The sequence below is a fragment of the Malaclemys terrapin genome, chromosome 5 (genome assembly GCF_027887155.1).
Source record: "Malaclemys terrapin pileata isolate rMalTer1 chromosome 5, rMalTer1.hap1, whole genome shotgun sequence".
NCBI classification, from domain to species: domain Eukaryota; kingdom Metazoa; phylum Chordata; order Testudines; family Emydidae; genus Malaclemys; species Malaclemys terrapin.
This window is the reverse complement of record NC_071509.1, coordinates 68,287,874-68,305,784: the sequence shown is the minus strand read 5'-3', so window position 1 is coordinate 68,305,784 and position 17,911 is coordinate 68,287,874. Positions and strand designations below refer to the sequence as shown.

General features: G+C 41.2%; 1 protein-coding gene across 1 annotated transcript in view; it reads right to left on the bottom strand.

Moving 5' to 3' along the window:
• GPM6A (glycoprotein M6A) overlaps positions 1-17,242 on the bottom strand; it is a 334,124-nt gene extending 316,882 nt beyond the window's left edge. The window contains exon 1 of the mRNA XM_054030900.1: positions 17,154-17,242. Coding sequence (XP_053886875.1) covers positions 17,154-17,157 — 4 coding nt within the window. The 5' untranslated portion in view covers positions 17,158-17,242. The remainder of the gene's footprint in view (positions 1-17,153) is intronic.
• Positions 17,243-17,911: the final 669 nt, after the last annotated feature.

Sequence of the window (17,911 nt, the reverse complement as noted above, 5' to 3'; positions counted from 1 at the left end):
AGACGAACTACATTTCACGTAACCATGTTGTTTGAGCCACAATTTCTTAGAGACAGATGGACTAGATGAACATTGAGGGTAATGGAAAGTAGTTCATTAACAAGACCAAGCCAGCTCTCACAATGGAGGTGCTCTGTGGCAATTGAGCCTGGCCACCTTTCCTATGAATGAAAGTAGGATCACTGAAGAGTAACAGCAAGAGGGCAGATTGCCTCCCTCGGTGTCCCTGCATAGAGTCAGGATCTCTTTGGCTGACCAGGCTGAAAGTAAGGGGCCAAGCAGTCCCAATTCTCCTCTCACTCACCGAATTCTGCAGATGGATCTGAAACAGAGCTGGCAGCTAACAAGGAGATCCTCTGCAGTTAAAAATATAAAGAAAACAAACCTGCTCAGGTTAAAAGAATGAAAGGTGAGGAACAGCAAAGCCCCCCAGGCTCCCCCCAAATTCTCACACAAGTACTAAATTTTAGCTGGCTTACACTGAACTACTCTCATCTCATTAGTCACCCTTAATCCCATGCAGAATACTTCATGGAAACTACTGCTGCCCCTAGACAGTCATTTCTATTGTCACTCTGTAAGGGAGAGTGAAGCAAGGATATTAGGAGAGTACCCTTTTTGTCACAACTCATTGCGCCCTCCTCTGGCCACCCACACAAGGGCCAGCCACAATTAGCAGGGTTTTCAGCATGTTTTGTCCCCATCCTTGAAATAGCTGCTCCAAAGTGGATGACTCCGGTTAGAGAAATCAATAACTCCACTCAGAGCTGGGGCACGAAGCCTGTTGTCATGTTCTGGGCAGACATGCCAAACCCTCTAAAAAACACAGAAATTGGGCTTGTTTTTGGCTTCATTGGCTTGTGAGTTGCTTGTTGGCTAATTTTTGGCTTGTAGCTTCTTTTAAATTATCAGCTCCTGGAAAGCAGGGGCAAGTGCAGGAGAGAGTCAGGGGTGCACAGCGGGCTCACCACAGTCCCAGACTGCAGGCCGGGGCGGGGCGGGGGGCTGGAATCTAGTCACAGAGCATTGGGGTTCTTAAGGATTAGCTTATTTTGGCCTTGTTTTGAAATGGGATTTGCTTGATTTTTGGCTTCTTGTGAAAGTCAGGGTGCTTATTTACCACGTGAAAGTTGGCAACTCTGGTTCTGGGATATAAGCCAAACCAGCAAGAGATTGTGTCACTGCCTGCCCTGTAATCCTAAGCGTCTCAAACGGCTCTGCTGCTGATGTTCTCTTGTCTGGACATCCCCAGCCATCGCACAAGCCTGCATGGAGTGTCGGAGGTTTAAGCAGCTCCAACTCAGCAATTCTGATTCTAGCAGCTTGCTTGTTACACGTCAGCCGCATTCTGGCTACACCTGGCAAGATGACCCTAACAAACCCCCAGTCCCAAACTTTCCCAAAATCAGGTGCTCTGCTATCTTCAGCCCTCTCCTGGACCATTCAGAGAGAGGCTAACGTTTGCTTGTTCCTTCAAAAGGTACAATACCCAGAAGCTTGGCACGTTAACTGGAGTTAACATCACTTTAAATCAAACACACACTGGGTTGGTTTAGATTAAAAGTAAAACAAGTTTATTAAAAAAGGAGATAGGATTTTAAGTGAGTTCAAGTACAAAAAAATAGAGTTAGAAATGGTTGCAAACAAGTAAAAAAAAAAACACTTCCTAGAGGCTAGGAGTTATCAAAACAAGCTACATCCGTTGATCAAGTTAGTTTCCTTACCAATCTACCTTGCCATCAAGGCGGCTGACCACCCATCTAGTCAGAAACTCCCACAAAGCCAAAGTGCTCTGCTCCTTTGTCTTCTTCGAAAGATGACTATAAAGAGAGGAGCAAATAATCCCAAGTACAGTGGACTTTTTAAACCGATTCTTCTGAAGATTACCCCCAAAGGAAAGTTCATTCAACCTATGAGGAAGGTGACATGGAGTCTCTTGGTGAAGGAAGTTTCATGCTGTCCCCCCCCCACACACACACACCCCGGGTGTTTGTTAAAATGCAAAACAGCTGTTTCCTGCAATCACCTCCCCCTGCTGTCTTGATGGTCCTGTTTATCTTCTATGCAATTTGTGTTCCCATTGTCTCAATATACCTTGTTGATGCCTTCCAGGTGGCAGAACCTCTTTCCTTTGTCTAGGGTGGAGTAACTTTAGCCCTGCCTGGCAAACACACCTTGATAATATAATTTCCAATGTGTTGGTAATTTTGAATTTGTCTTCCATACACACACCACATAATAATATTAATGATCAGTATGTTATTAGCTTGCTATTTATAGCTTATATGACACCTTTGAGTTGTGATACACTGGACTGGTCAGGCCATTTGAAACTTGCTACCAGGTATCAGTGAGACCTTTGCCCTCTTGCACTGGGATGCTCTTGGGGGAGGGGAAGGAGGCACATCTCCCTACAGAGATAAGGTGAGTCAGTTTTTAACCACTGTAATATTCTTATTTTTTGCACCACAAAACATTAAAAATAAGAATAACTACTCACTGTTGGATTAAACTCATTTCATGAAGAAAAGCCTATAGTGTAAGCTAACACAGGTTGCAATTCAGACATACGATACTATCAAGTTGCATGATAGATGTTGAGACTTTTATCAAAACTCCATGGCAATCATGTCTTCACGACCTCCAAGCTGGGCTACTGCAACTCATCATAACTACTGATGAGCACCCCAATATTTAAACAACTAATTAATCCAGAATGCAGCATCCTGCTACTTCAGCAACACCAGCAGCAAAGAACACATCAGCCCAGTAGTGTACTCACCTCACTGGTATCCCACAGAATACCAAATAAAATTCAGTCTTGGTGCTAGTCTTCAAGGCCTTCTATGAAGAAACCCTAAGAGCACCCCTCTCTCTTTCCCCTCCCATGATGTTGACCTTGCCCAAGAGCTACATTCCTCAAGAAAAATGTGATGCTCATAAGGTTAGGAGACAGGGCTCTCCCAGCAACAGGGCCAAGGCTTTGAACACTTTACTGGAGAAGATTAGAATGTTCTGAAAGCAATGAGATTTGTGGTCAGCGTATAAAACCCATTTTTTAAAAAAAACTTAGTTTTCCCACAGCTGCAAATGAAACCAGCAAAAAGGATGAGAGAAGACTATAGTAGAGAAAGATGATTAGGAGGAGGCGGGGACGGAGCAGAGACAGAGAAGAAAGTGGAAGTAATATATATCTATATATATATATATAAATTAATAATATATATATATAAAGCCCCAACAACTTAAAGAGAAGTAGGGACAAAAATTAACCAAATCAAACGCAGACACTGGTTTCTCTCCCCCAAGAATCACTCAGTTACTATGGGGAAGGGTATCATTATAAGAACCTACATAAAATTCGCAAACTATATATGGTGCAAAATAAAGCTCTGATCCTGCTCATGTAATGGGAAATGCACCAGAATGGGCAGGAAAAGTAAGAATTACTTATTCTGCATGTACTTATAGTGGATCACCTTGTTTTCATTTTGCAAGAGTCAAATACACACACTTCATACTTTGACAAGCAATGCAGATTTTAAACCTAGTTTTCCACTGACATTTGAATTTTATCCTGTATTTCACATTAATGCTGAAAACGTTGTTTTATTCGAGAGGTCAGAAAGAGCCACTGACAACTTATTGTCATTTTCTTTTGGACTGTGTAATATTCCCCACATTCTGCATGTGTTATATGTTTGAATTACATGTAAATATATTTTCCTGCTTATAAATTCTTGTGTCTAAGCAGATCAGAGTGATTATTTCAAATGCTTTATTAATCCAAGCGATCTGTCAAGACCCAGCCAGGCAATATAAAACACATCTTTGGAGCTATTAGAATACCAGCTGCAAGCTTTATCATTTTATTTACTACACACCAGGCAGACTCAAATCCCTTTACTGTAGGCTGAGAAAGAAGGCATTATTATCCTTACTCTGAAATATGTACGTTTTCTAACTGCTTGTAAAAGCAGATTCACATTTGTTTTAATCATGTATTTTTAAGATTATGAATAATGCAAGCACAGAATTAAAATGTGTTAGCTGATTAAATTGTTAACCTTAAAACAGGAGTCCAAAATTATCTCTCAATTCCTAACTATTATATAGTATCCATTAGAATAGTTTGAGCTTTTTGCAAAAAAGCTAATTTGTTTTCAGGTTTTTTGTTTTATGAGAGGAGTTGTTTTGTTTAACAGAAACAAAAACTTGTGCCGTGAAAAAGAAAACTGAAGGTTGAGGGGTTAGTTCTAGTTGCTGTGACATTTTCCTGAGCTGGTTCTCAGCCAAATGATCAGCAGTATTCAGAGTCACAACAGGGAGAGTTTGGAAAGGGAATGGAGAAAGGAAACTGATTAGTCACAAAGTGTGACCCTACATTTTATATATGAAATGAATTATATATATAACGCATGTAAGTAAAAGCAAAAGCAATTTCTTTAGTTTTAATCATACAACTTCCTCTCATATCTGGGTCTTGAAGGAAACATGGCTAGTTTCACAAGGAACTGGTATTGTTTTGGGTAAATATAAAAAGATCAGGGAAGAGAAGGAGCAGCAGCATTGGGGGTTCTTATCATCCCTAAATCATCATCATTTTTGTGGAGTAAAAAGGCAAAAAGGAAAAAGGCAAAAAAAACAGGGGTAGGCCCATGCTACCAGCCTCAATTTCCTCACTCTTAACCAAAAAAAAGGAGTTTCAGGTATACCAATTCCTACATCTTTGTGATGATAATAATCTAGACACTCCATAAAATGGGTTCTGTGCCTTCCTCTGGAGAAGAGTGTGGTCAGTCTAGCATCCAAGACAAAGGGCCTCTGTTTTGGCATCTGCAGGGAACGAACCTAGCATCTCTGGATTGGAAAGGTATGAGCCTAGGGTGACCAGACAGCAAGTATGAAAAATCGGGACAGGGGGTGGGGGGTAATAGGAGGCTATATAAGAAAAAGACCCAAAAATCAGGACTGTCCCTATAAAATCGGGACATCTGGTCACCCTATATGAGCCTCTAAAAAACTTGAACTAAAGAACCAGGTCCATTAGCGTGACAGTAGTAGCAGATGCAAACCTCTGTCTCACTACTAGAGAATGGCAAAGAGCCACACTGGGTTAGCGAGAATTACATAAGCACATAATTTAATCCATTTCTTCTGAGACAGTTTGGCAACATGGAGGAGATTTGAGTCGTCATATCAGAGCATGGGATTCCATTCACAGATCTGCCTGAAGTCATCTCATGCACACGCTCAGTTCCTTATGTGTAAAATGTAACAATGATAGTTGCACCCCCTGACTGTAGTGCTACACGGTCTGGCTTAATATTTCCATTTGTTATGTACCCTTTAACAGCAGTCCAAGGCAGAGTCAAGACTCAAACTAATGTCCTCTTGATTTACAGTTGAGGGTGCGTTCCCCAAGGCTACAGAGTACTGTATGGTGTACTATATGGGCAAATCTCCATGGATATTTATACACACATTTTACAACATGCACAAATTAAATAAGAATAAAATGTAGTAGTTGCTATTTTCGTGTAAAATTATGCAGGCAATGTCAAGTATGCACACAAAAATGTGAATGGATTAAAGCAGCATTTCTCACAGTGTAGAATGTACCCCATCACAGGGCGTAAAGGTCCTTTATTGTCCTCAATTGTTCTCCAGAGTCCCAGCTTTCATTTTTTTAAAGAAAGTAAGTCACTATCTCTTATGGTTGCAAAGAAAACATTGAAACATGATATCAGCATATGTGATGAAACAATATGCCCTTGAGTACAGAGAGTCTAAAACAGTAAGGGCTGAGATGTGAACTGCTCCATTCATTTGCTACTTCTGCTCCATTCATTTCTGTTATATTTCAGATATTAATATCTATCTATTTCACTGCTCAACATTTGTAAGAAATAAGAGGAATCATCATATTATGAAGATCAATACAATCTATTCCAAGTGACCACTGACTTTGGATAGCCCTTTAACATCAGATGGCAGGGTTTTAGAGGGAAGGGGCAATTGGTTTCATTTTCCTGAAGAGGGGCTCAGCTCTGAAAAGTTTTGGAAACAATGGATTACATGATCAATTAAATATTGCCATGATGTTATATTGCCGTGGGAATATTTTAGATATGAGAGAGAGAGAGAGAGGGATGGAGGATAGGCCAAAACTGTAGACCTCTTTGCAACCCAAAAGGGCTCAAAACACAGAAGAAATAGTGTGGTTCCAGTACCCTGGGCAGGCTAGGGCATGTAATCATACTGGGAGAAGAGTATGTAACAACTCTCTTTACTGAAACACCGGGGCACTGGTGGTGAAGCTGTAGGACCTTGGCTCCAGTGAACAATCATCCTGCATAATTTGGGGAATGAGGAGCACAGTGGGCAAGAGCCATTACTATACAACCTAGGTTGCAGTAACATCCAGGTTGCAAAAGGTGCTCCACACTCTGCCTCTGAAGGGGAAGTGGAGAACAGGAAAGGGATTCTACCCCAAAACACATACATGTAAGGTCCACTTCAAATCAGATTTTGTACAAGGGACCAGAGTTTCATCTTACTGATTGCAAATACTAAAATGTTTCTATAAGCAGGTTTGGATTATAAGAAGGAGGGTCTGTGAATTGCAGTTCCACTCTGAAAACTGACTGTGCACCTGACTTCAGAGGATTTGATATTTATTGTCGTACCATGTTTCCCCGTAAAATGTGCTTAGTTTACATGTACAAGATGTCACAGATTGAAGAGCTGGCTGTCCATGCAATACTCAATCTCAACTCCAGAAGAAAGGCAGTCACAAATAAAAATCAAGATCATGACAAGACAGATGGAAAAAAGGGTTGGGCAGTAACACAGCTTAACACCAGCACGGATGGTGAATGGATCTATCTTCAACCCATACAGAGGATGGTGGCAGTCATCCCATAAAGTAACCGGAGATCACAAATGAACTTCAATGGACAATCGAACCTAGACAGCACCTTCCATAATGCTTCACGAGTGATAGAATCAAAAGGCCTTAGTTAGGGCAATAAATGCCATAAACAATGGCTGGTATTGTTCTCTACACTTCTCTTAGCTCTGTCGTGCAACAAAAATCATGTCGGTGATGCCCTGAGACAGTCTGAAACCACATTGGGATTCTGGAAGGACATCTTCGGCAAGAGGGAGGAGACTGTTCAAAGGGATGCAAGCAAGGATTTTCCCGACAATGGAGAAGAGGGCAATACCTCGGTAATTCCTGCACATTGATGTGTCCCCTTTCTTAAAATGGTCACAATATTGGCATTCTTGAGGTCAGGTAGAATTTCCTCATTAAGAAGTTGATGAAGTTTTTGCACAAGTGCTATTCTACCAGCTTTGAAGACCTCCATGGGAATGCCATCTGGGCCTGGCGTTGTTTTGTTTCTACTCTGAGTGATGGCTCACCAAACTTCCTCAGAAGATGGGGAGGGGGAACAGCAAGAGGTTCTATTACTAGATGCTGAGGAATGAACTCAATGGTGGCAGCTGAGACTTCAGATTCATGGTTCAAGAGAGTCTCAAAATGCTCCTTCCAACATTGTTTGAGGGCCACATTGTCCTTGAGAAGAGTGGAATTGTCCTGGGATCACAGAGGGATTGTGCCATTTGAACTTGGCCTGTAGATGGCTTTCATTGCTTGAAAAAAGTTTCTCATGTCATGTTGAACAGCGAAACTCTGGATCTCCCTGGCCTTTGCTTGCTGCCACTGATTCTTGATGTCACGCAGCCTCCTTTGAACTACAGCTTTAAGCCGATAAGTAACCTGTAAACTATGAACTAGACTCCTCAGCCATCTTAAGTCTCATCAGTGATTTTTCCCCTGGCAGACATCATCCTTGTATCAAGGAATAGACAACATGTCAAATATATTTTATCCTTAACTGGCAGCCTTGCTTACTCAAACTGGGATTAGCATTAAGTGAAGTTCTTACCCTCAGTGACACCTGTGCAACATCATTGTTTTCAATGGAGTTGAAGAGGTGCAACGGATTACTAAATTTCATTTGCAGGGCTAAACAATTATGGAGATACACAAAAAGCTCTCTCTTATCTGTGTGGGCTGCGATGCTCTAACAAAAAGTAAAAAGCAGTAAAAACTTACTTGTGTCACACTTGTAGGCTGACTGACAGAATACACAAAGGGAGCAGCTCTGTTGAGTAAAAATGTTTTTTCTACAGTGACTCTTAAGACTAGAACCAAAGAAAGTACAGTGAAGCCAAGAATCCCACAGAGCAAATTTATACATCGATACGAAAATTCCTTTTTGATCTCACATACCAGCAAGGTTTTGACGGAGATCTAACAAACAGACCATTGTAAATCTCTGTAAGGAGATTTCAAAAGTTAAACACAAAGGAGCCATACTTTGTCTGTAATAGTACAACTTGTATTTTCCATAACTTTCTAAGCAGCAATCTTATTTCTAACCAAAGTCGTAACTTACACAAACTATTCCAAGGGGAACCACTGTATGGCCTGATTCTGACGGATGCTTAACACCCACAATACCAGTGATTTTTCAATTATGTTCGGGATTAGATTCCCAAATTATATATTAATTTTCCTTTAGATTTATAGCTGAAAAAAGCTAGCCACACATGAATGTTATTTATTAAGTCACACACATTTTCCAGCAGTTCTGGAAACTACAGATTTTAGTACCCATTGAGATACCTTGCTCAATCACAGCATTAACACAAAGACATTTAACATGAAATGAATAAACAAGCCAAGAAATAAGACATGACTGAGACAGTAAGAGCCCAAAAATTAATCAGCTAGAGGTAACTTTTTAAAATACATAAATTTAGGGTTGTTTTTACCTTGCAAAAAGATAAAGCCAAACAAACACTGAGCTCAAATTAAAATAAAAAGGGTGAAAAAGTGCTATTTAACTTGTGGGATTGTGCAGCTCAAACTGCCAATGCCTTCCCAAAGCAAACCAACAAAGTACACTAGATACACTAAGTACGCAAGTAATATGTATGAATCTCTACCTTTAAAACTCATAATTAAAATGACAATTAAAACTTTGAAAATGAGGCAAATATGCTCATTTTACACAATGAGGCATCTACATCAAAAGCAACAACAAAAAAAATTCTCTTTTCAAAAATTCAACTACTATTAAAACAAAAAAAAAAGTGATGGTGAGAGCCATCTGCCCGCAATCACTTTTCCTGTTATCTATGTTGGTAGCAGGAGTTCCTAGGAGGAATTCAGATAGAGTTGCACACCAATCAGCAGCCAGGCTAATCCTGCCCCTTCCTGTTCCCCAGCAGTATTACGGGCCAACACAAAGTTACATTTAAGACTAAGCACACTACTAGACTCTATCCCTAAACACATTTTACTGATTGACACTAAGTGCTATCAGTATTTCTAGTATCTACCATCAGATACTAATACCAGTAATGTTAGTGACAATGCAACAAAAATGAATAAATTGACAAGGTATATCAATTTTCAGAAAGTGCTATATCTGCAAAATCAATAATGAAGGTGCCATTTAGTAACTTAGTACTAAATATCAAGATTAATACAGGTCTGTATTGTAGAACAGCCACATCTCCACTAATAGCCATTCAGTTCTTCTGTTAAAAAATAGATTCTCCCTGTCCCAGTCAAGATAGCCAATAGATGTGACTGTGTATGTTCTGTTCAAAGCAAGATAAGTAACACGTTACTACAATCTGTATATAGTCCAACCCTAATTCACTCCCTTTCTGAGGCTTTTCTTCATTGGTAATTCAAACCACCACCACCGCCAGAGAAAAACCTCAACTTAAATTTTCTCTTCTCGTTTAGCTATTCCTTCTTGAAAAGACATTTTACCTCAAAGAAAGTAGAAATAGTAGAAATTACTGAAGTAATATAATTACTTGGTCACAAAATATTCAAAATATGAAATATAGTCACATAGCAGCTTCAGCTTCTGCTAACCGGTGAGAGGAGAACACTTTATATTAAGAAATTGAAAATTACTGTCTGAGGTTTGGGTCTGCAGAGTTGCATACGCAAATTGAGAGTGCCTCACATTCCTAATATGCTATCAAGCTCATGACTTAATCAGGACAGAATACCAAATAAATCCTATTAATTATTCACGGGAAATATTTTTAAGTCCATAATCTTCCCCTGAGGCATATCAATTGTCACTTTTATTTATGTCAAAGACTATGTCTGATTGGGTTTCTAGATGTGGCCAAGAAGATAAATTTAGATATTTAGAAGTAAATATCTTTCAGACTTAAGTACAACTGTTCAGAATAAAGATTCATTTCTCTGGGAGGAGACTGGAGAAGTACAGAAGCAGAGTGTCTATTCTTACCCTGTAAAGGAAAGGGCTATATTTAAAGAGGAAAAATATGTTTTCTGTTATTATGAAGGTGTTATGAGCTAGGGGCTCACAAAACAGTTAAGGAAAATATGGCCTCCAATGTTGATCGGTTTGGGAAGACATACAAAACACGAGTTGATTCATTAGAATGTCAATGCTCTGTTAGCTTTCTTTCATTCCTCTCTTTCTTTGTACTTTGATTATTTCCTTAGTACTTACCTTTATAACAATTTGGCACAGTTACAGAAATTAAAACATAAGTCGACTATAAAAGAATCAACCAACAGTCAACCAAATAATACACAAAATAAGCAGGCCTTGCCTCAGAAAAAGATAACACATTGCCAAGAGGAGCAAATTTCAAAGGCAAGGGCCTCTAAATGAGACTATCTGGCCAAGCGGCAGCTCCAGGCACCAGAGCTCCAAGCGTGTGCCCGGGGGGCGCCCTGCCAGTCCCTGCAAGGGCAGCAGTCAGGCAGCCTTCAGCAGCATGCCTGGGGGAGGTCCGCCAGTCCCGCAGATTCGGTGGCGGGTACACCAAAGCCGTGGGACCGGCGGACCTCCCACAGGCACGCCGCCGAAAGCCGCCTGCCTGCCGTGCTTGAGGCAGCAAAAAAGCTAGAGCCGCCCCTGAACTTGCCAGTGGTCACAGAATATTCAAAGATAGGAGCAAGCAACAAGAATCTCCCAGCCAACTGCTGCTATGGTTATAAGGTGAGAAGTGCACTCTCATAACTAGATGCCTGACTATTCAGAGCTTTAAAGGTCACAAGTACCCCAGCTTTATTCCCTGGAATGTGTCTTCTGTACACCATGATAATGTTATGGATGATGCTGGAGAGAGGTGTAAAGGAGGAGGATGTAGGACAAATGTGATATTTATCATGATTCACAAATTACTGGTTCTACTAGACAAGTGACAGTGAGACTCAATGGATGAGAAATAAATAAATTCTGAACACTCTGGAGCCTGCTAAGATTCACCAGTCTCCAAGGGTAGACTGCAGAATGATTCCACTCCCAAAATGGAGCAAGAAAAGGCTTGGTCTTAAGGAGATGATGATGTAATCAGGACATAGTTATTCATCACATCCTATTTCCTGCTCCAACCCCAAAAGTTTAGTGTTTCTAGGCAAGTGATTGTAACTAAGGATTCCCGATACTGACATCATGCAATTTATTCAACTCATTAATATCAATGGACACTCCACACCCAAGTACAAGAAAGCATATGGTCCTTGGTGTGGAATGGCAGAAAAAAACTTTTGACTGAAACGTAATTCTCTCAGACAGACTGCAGAGATGGTGTCGATTACTGACTTGCAGCTGAATGATAATTTCCATTAAACAATATATAAATCCTTGCACTTGATTTGGTACAGCCCTTGTACCTCATAACATACACTTTCCATCACTTTTAATTATAACTACAAATAATAACCCAATTAGGTCTCAAACTTATTATTTGCATTACTGGAACACTCAGAGGCCTTATTAGCCTGTTGGGCTAGTCATTGTGCAGAGATGGGTTAAAAAGGAACTCCCTTCCCCACAGAGTTTCAGAGCCTACAATCTTGCTTTATGGCAAGACAACAGGTGAACAAAAGAAACAACTTTGAGGGTAGAAAAAAGGAGGATGAGATAACAGCAAAATGAGCAGGTTTTGAACAAAAAGCCCAGTTGTCGCAGCTTACCACCGACCAAACATTTATCATTAGACATTTTAGTATAATGACATGTTAGTTCGGTAATAATCATATATTTGGATAATAAATTATTTGCTTTCAGGTGGTGAATTTGGTTAGCTAGAAATACAGTTGTATCAAAAACAAGCAGTACGGACCATTTACAGTTAATTGAACACAGATTATTTCTGAACCATAACCTTTCCATGCACATAACTGCTTTTAAGTTTAATAAGAGATTTGTTTATGTAAAGAACTTCAGGATCTGTCCCTTATTGATAACTTGTCACCAGTCCCCTTCCCCACTCCCAAGAGTCTGATTCCCAGCTCTGAAATAAAAATAGTAGTAATTGTGGACTTTAATGAATAGTCATTACAAGATTTTTTTTCCCCTCCGTCTACAGATATTCAATTATGCTTTCTCTTTTGGTCTTTACACATGTACTGAATAAGCATATCTGTTGATGCAGTGTAAAGAATATAACTTCATGCTTTCTCACTTTGCATTTATGCACCTATTCAGTAATTTTCCAATAACAATTCAAACATTTCTGTTTTGAATTTATTGGCAGGATAGTTTGTTTTCAAAAACATGAATAAGAGGTGGTTGCTAATGGTTTGTATCTTAATAGAGTTCCCTTTTAGTCTGTAAAATTAGTTCTGGAATGAAATTAAATAAATGTTTAATTACAGCAGAATATCCAAGACTAAAAACTCTTGCTGTTTTCATCTACCACATCTGGTGATGTGATAGAATAATTAAGTTCCTTGTAGTATAAGGGTGACCAAAAAATTCAAGAGCTCGTTGTAGAAATAGGAGTAGTATTTCCTTAGCCTCACTCCTCTGACTGTATGAAATCCTTAAATCAAGGAAAACTCACCTGTGGCCATGACATGTATGGCCACTTACCAAAACCTGAGCAGGTTGTTTCAGCATGTGTTATTTTATGAAGTAAATTTCAGCAGGCTCTGTACAGCATGATGAGAGATAATGAAGTGTGGTCATCCCTGTGGCCCCATCCTCAATTCATATCATCCCCTGAACAAGGCAGAATGAGGCTTTTGCAATCTCTTTACCCCTTTCAGCAGATAATGGCCAATTTTGGCTGGTAGTGCATTAGCAGTTTCAGGCTGCTTCACTCCACAAAGAGAAATAGACAGTGCCGCCCCCCGTTTTAAAACTGTATTCACTCATTTTAGTTGAATCATCGTGTCTTCTCTGTAGCAAGTCATAGCAGTAAAAGCAGGAACTTTCTAACTCTGCAAGATCTAATGGGGCCTAATTCTACAGTTCTTTTAAACAGGCAAAATATCAAAGACAATAATGAAATCCAATATCAATGTCACATCTGCAAACATCTTGGCTGATAAGAAATGTTCATAGTTTACCAAAAAACTTACATTCAAACACATTGTAGCACCCAACCTATACATAATGCACATGCCAAAACATGACATTAACATGATATACTAAACATTGCTAAAAACACAAATATTTGCACGCAAGCTACATTGCTAAAAGATGTTCCAGTCTCTTATCTATATACTGCATGTTTTGAAAGCTATCTAGATGTTTTACAAACAAGAAAAAACTTCAGTTAAATATAAAAGCTTATGTTTAAAATTCAACAATCAGTCTCTCATGAGACTTATTTCAGATAATAAGATTAGTTTCTGGGTCCTCCATTTATTCTAATTGTGTTCAAATGACTCATTGGGTTTTAATTTGTTTATATACGGTAGGCATGTGCCCTGCTCATGATGGTTACAATTATACATTTACTGAGGCTCCAACCTGCAAACACTTACACACATGTAACTTTACGTACCTAAGTAGTCTCATCAAGTTCAGTGAAACTATTTTTGTGAATAGTTAAACATATGAGTATTTGCACAATCCAGACCAAAAAAAGTTGCACTTATCATTAAGAAATAAGGTCCGCATCCTACTCCCAATGAAGTCAACAGAAAAACTCCCATTAATTCAGTGGCACATAGCTGGTCCCTCCATAGTCTCAGATGATGATTAGATAAAAGTCTGATGCAGTGACAAAACTAATCCTGCTTCAAATTTCTGGATAAACAACATTTCAGAAAATTATATTGAGCAACATAAAGCTCAGTTAGTGTCAACAGTCAGCAATTACTCCAAGTTTGCCATATACCAATTCCAGGATATGCTTGGATGCAGCTCAAGCCTCTCTGCCTGAACAAAACTTATGTAGAATGAAAAAAAAGAAAAAGAAAAAGAAAAAAAGACATAACCATACAGTGATTAGACTTATATAAAATAAGTTCCAAACAAGTTTTGCTTTTCTCCCCCACACCAACACATGTTGAACAAACACCTAAAAAAAATATATATATATATGGCAGACGAAAAGAAGAGCTGTGTAATCCAGACAACTCTGTTTCTGATCACAGGAGTTGAAGAACAGTAGCTGTTACCTAAATTGGATCTTGAAAGATCTGATTGAAAATAAAAGTGTATATATATTTTTAAATAAGGTAAATCATAGAATCATAGAACATCAGGGCTGGAAGGGACCTCGGGAGGTCATCTAGTCCAACCCCCTGCTCAAAGCAGGACCAATCCCCAATGCAGGGCCGGTGCTTCCATTTAGGCGACCTAGGCGGTTGCCTAGGGCACAAGGATTTGGGGGGGGGGGAGCATTTTGCCGCCCTTGGCGGCAATTTGGCGGTGGGGGGTCCTTCCGCGCTCCAGGTCTTCGGCAGCAATTCTGCAGCAGATCCTTCACTCGCTCCAGGACCCGCCGTCGAAGTGCCCCAAAGACCAGGAGCACGGAAGGACCCCCGCCTAGGGCGCCAAAACCCCTGGCGCTGCTCCTGCCCCAATGCTAGATATTATCTATCACTATAGTTCTGTAACATATCCAGTCTTTCTTTGCCTGTGATATCTCATATCAGGATTTTCTGGTTTTAAGCAAGTCCCCAGTGAAAGGAAAGAATTCAAGTGTGACCCTAATGATCACCCTTCACAATCAGGAATATTTCAGTTAAATCCTTCCTCTCATTGATTTCTCTGGCGCTAGGATTTCACCCTTTGATTTCACCCTACTGCACTGAATTCATTTTTTGTTTGATTCCCATAAAACAATGTATTACTATACTCCTTACTGCATGTAAGAGCCATAACTTTTCCCAATTTGCAAAGATGAAGCTCACAATTTCAGAGTCTGGTCCATTACGAGTTATATTCACAGATTGCTTTGGCCTCCATAGGAGAGTCAGGCATAAAAATGATATTACACAACCCAGTGATCAGGAGAACAAGACAAATATGACACCATATTTAACAGAAGTTATTTTTTGCTTGCATACTGTTGTTTCATAGCCTTACTAGTGTGAGTGTACTGGTGACATATGAATAAAAAGTAAATGAGAGTTCTGTGTGAGATGCAAGTCAAATTGCTTTATAACCCTCCATACTTCTATTGAGTGTAGGTCTTGCAAGGCATTGGAATACTCCAAATTCCCACAGCTCATGGGCATTATCCCTTCCTTCACACAAGAAAGAAGAAAAGCTCTGTGTAAGCTTGAACACTTGTCTCTTTCATCAACAGAGGTTTATCCAGTAAAAGATATTACCTCCCCCACTATGGTTCTCTAAGATCCCAGGATCAACACACTACAACAATACTGTGAACAGAGATAAGTCACTTACCTCTGCTTTCCCTGCAGCAGTATGTGTTATGTCATGACACTATGCTCAGTCCCAGGATAATATTTAGACTGCAAGGTAGCAGCTCACACTTTCTGAGGGGAGGAAACAGAAGTGAAGGGGAAAGAGGAACAGCTGAGAGAAAACTGGGTAGTGGGAAGAGAAGCAGCAAGAAGGTAGAATTGGAGATGGAAGGCACTAAGTGGCAGGGAGGGTGAAAGAGGCAGTGGGGGATTAAGGAGCAGAGGTAGATGGCTGGAAGCAGGTAGGCAGAAGTAGCAAGTGGAGAGGTGTTGAGATAGGACAGGCAGTGGGAGCACAGGAAGGACTCAGCAGCTACCCATGATTTAAAGGGAAAAGATACAAAAGATGGATATACCTAGATACTTCTGAGTTTTGGTCCTGGCCCCTCATTCAAAGTCTAATGCCCAACAGAGAACAAGTTAAGACTATTACACAAATAAAATCCAGGTCATGATGCACCCCTACTGCAAACCCTGGATCTGGCCGGATCAAGACATTTTTGGTCCCCACTTCAGAAATTCCATTGCTTAGGTAGAGAACAAGTTCAGATGCTTCTTTTCTATCATTTGTGGAGTCAACAGTACTTTAAGTAGTTGTGACATGTACATTTCCCCCATCTCTTTTTTGAAAGCACTGTTATATCAGAATGTGTTAGGATCCAGGAGAAGGAAGAGAAACTGCTTATGTATTTGGAAGAAAAACTGCAGGATGTGCAGCCAGTGAAATCCAGCAGGCTACAGATGACTGATTAGGGTTTTTGCAGCTTTCTTATACTAAGATGTATTGGGTCCAGATCTGGTTTTGGTGGAATAGCAGCACGTGTCTCTTTTGAAGACAGTTTCTGTGTTTGTGCCGAAAACGTGGCAGGATTCAGGTGTCAGAGGACGGTTTTTGCAGCACTGTGAAATCAGGCTACAGGATTTTTTTTGCTGTGACAGAAGACGCTCGACTTGTTCAGCATTTAAGCAGTGAAATTAGGGGTGCCGGGACCAAAAATTGGCAGGAGCCACCGAGCCAGCATTTCCCCAACCCCTCAGGGAGGGCTCAGCAGCCGCCCAGATAAATGAATATACAACAACCCGAAGTAGCTTTGACACACACACACACCCCTCTGCCTTGGCGTTTTGAGCTCCCCCCGCGCCTGCAACAACTTTTGAGACAACAACCTACTACAGCCCAGTTAAGCTGCTGCTTGCTCACAAGTGAGCTGTAAGGAGCCCGAAGGGCGCGACCTGCTTTGCCCAGAAACAAACCCGCTGCCAGCCCCGCCGGTCCCGCTCGCGGAGATTGCGGCGAGGGATGCAGGGGAGCCGCGAGCAGCGTCCCTTCCCTCCCGCCGCTCCACAAAGTTTCCGCGCTCGCCCGGGAAGGAGATGGGGGGATCCCATAGTGACTCACCCATTACTCTTTCCGCTACTCCTTCGCAGCAGCCCCGGAGCCGCTCCTCCCGGCCTCTTTAACACCAGCGGCAGCTTCCACTGACCCCCCCCCGCCCGGCCCCAGGCAGCTTCCCCCGCCCCGGGCGCCGGCAGGCCAGAGGCGGGCCCAGAAACCCTTCCCCCTCTCCACCTGCCTCATTCATTCGCTTCCCGCAGCCCCCAAACTGTTCCCAGAGCCTGCGGGGGACAAGCAAGGGGCCAGGGTCTAAGCAACCCAGAAGGACGCGCTGAGCCTCCTGGCTTTGGCATGGTCTTAAACTGCCCCTGTGCTCCCCAGCCCCTCTCTGCTGGTGGGTTGGGAGGGAGAGCAGATTGTGAGGGTCTCACGCAGCCTTTTCCTTCTAATCAACTGCAAATTCATTGGCCCCCACTAATTTGCACTAGTCACTCCTCTGGCACTGGAACTAAGTGTAGCATAAACAATACATAGTCCTCTTCCCAGGGCAGCGTTACCATCCTCATACTCTCCGCCTGGCTTCTTGTAGATGCCAATGTACCTCTCCCTCACACTCAGGGGTTCTCAGCCTGAGTGCTACACAACCACCCTGTCCTTCCCTTTTCCCAAGTGGGAGAGTGGTTCCTGCTAGATAGGGAGGGATCCTGGGATGATCCAGATATGGAAAAGGGTGTCACAGCATGGAAAAGGTAGCTAACCCCTGCTCATGCTAATACATTGTCATTATTGTAAAATGACTGGATAACTATGCAGCATTTAAT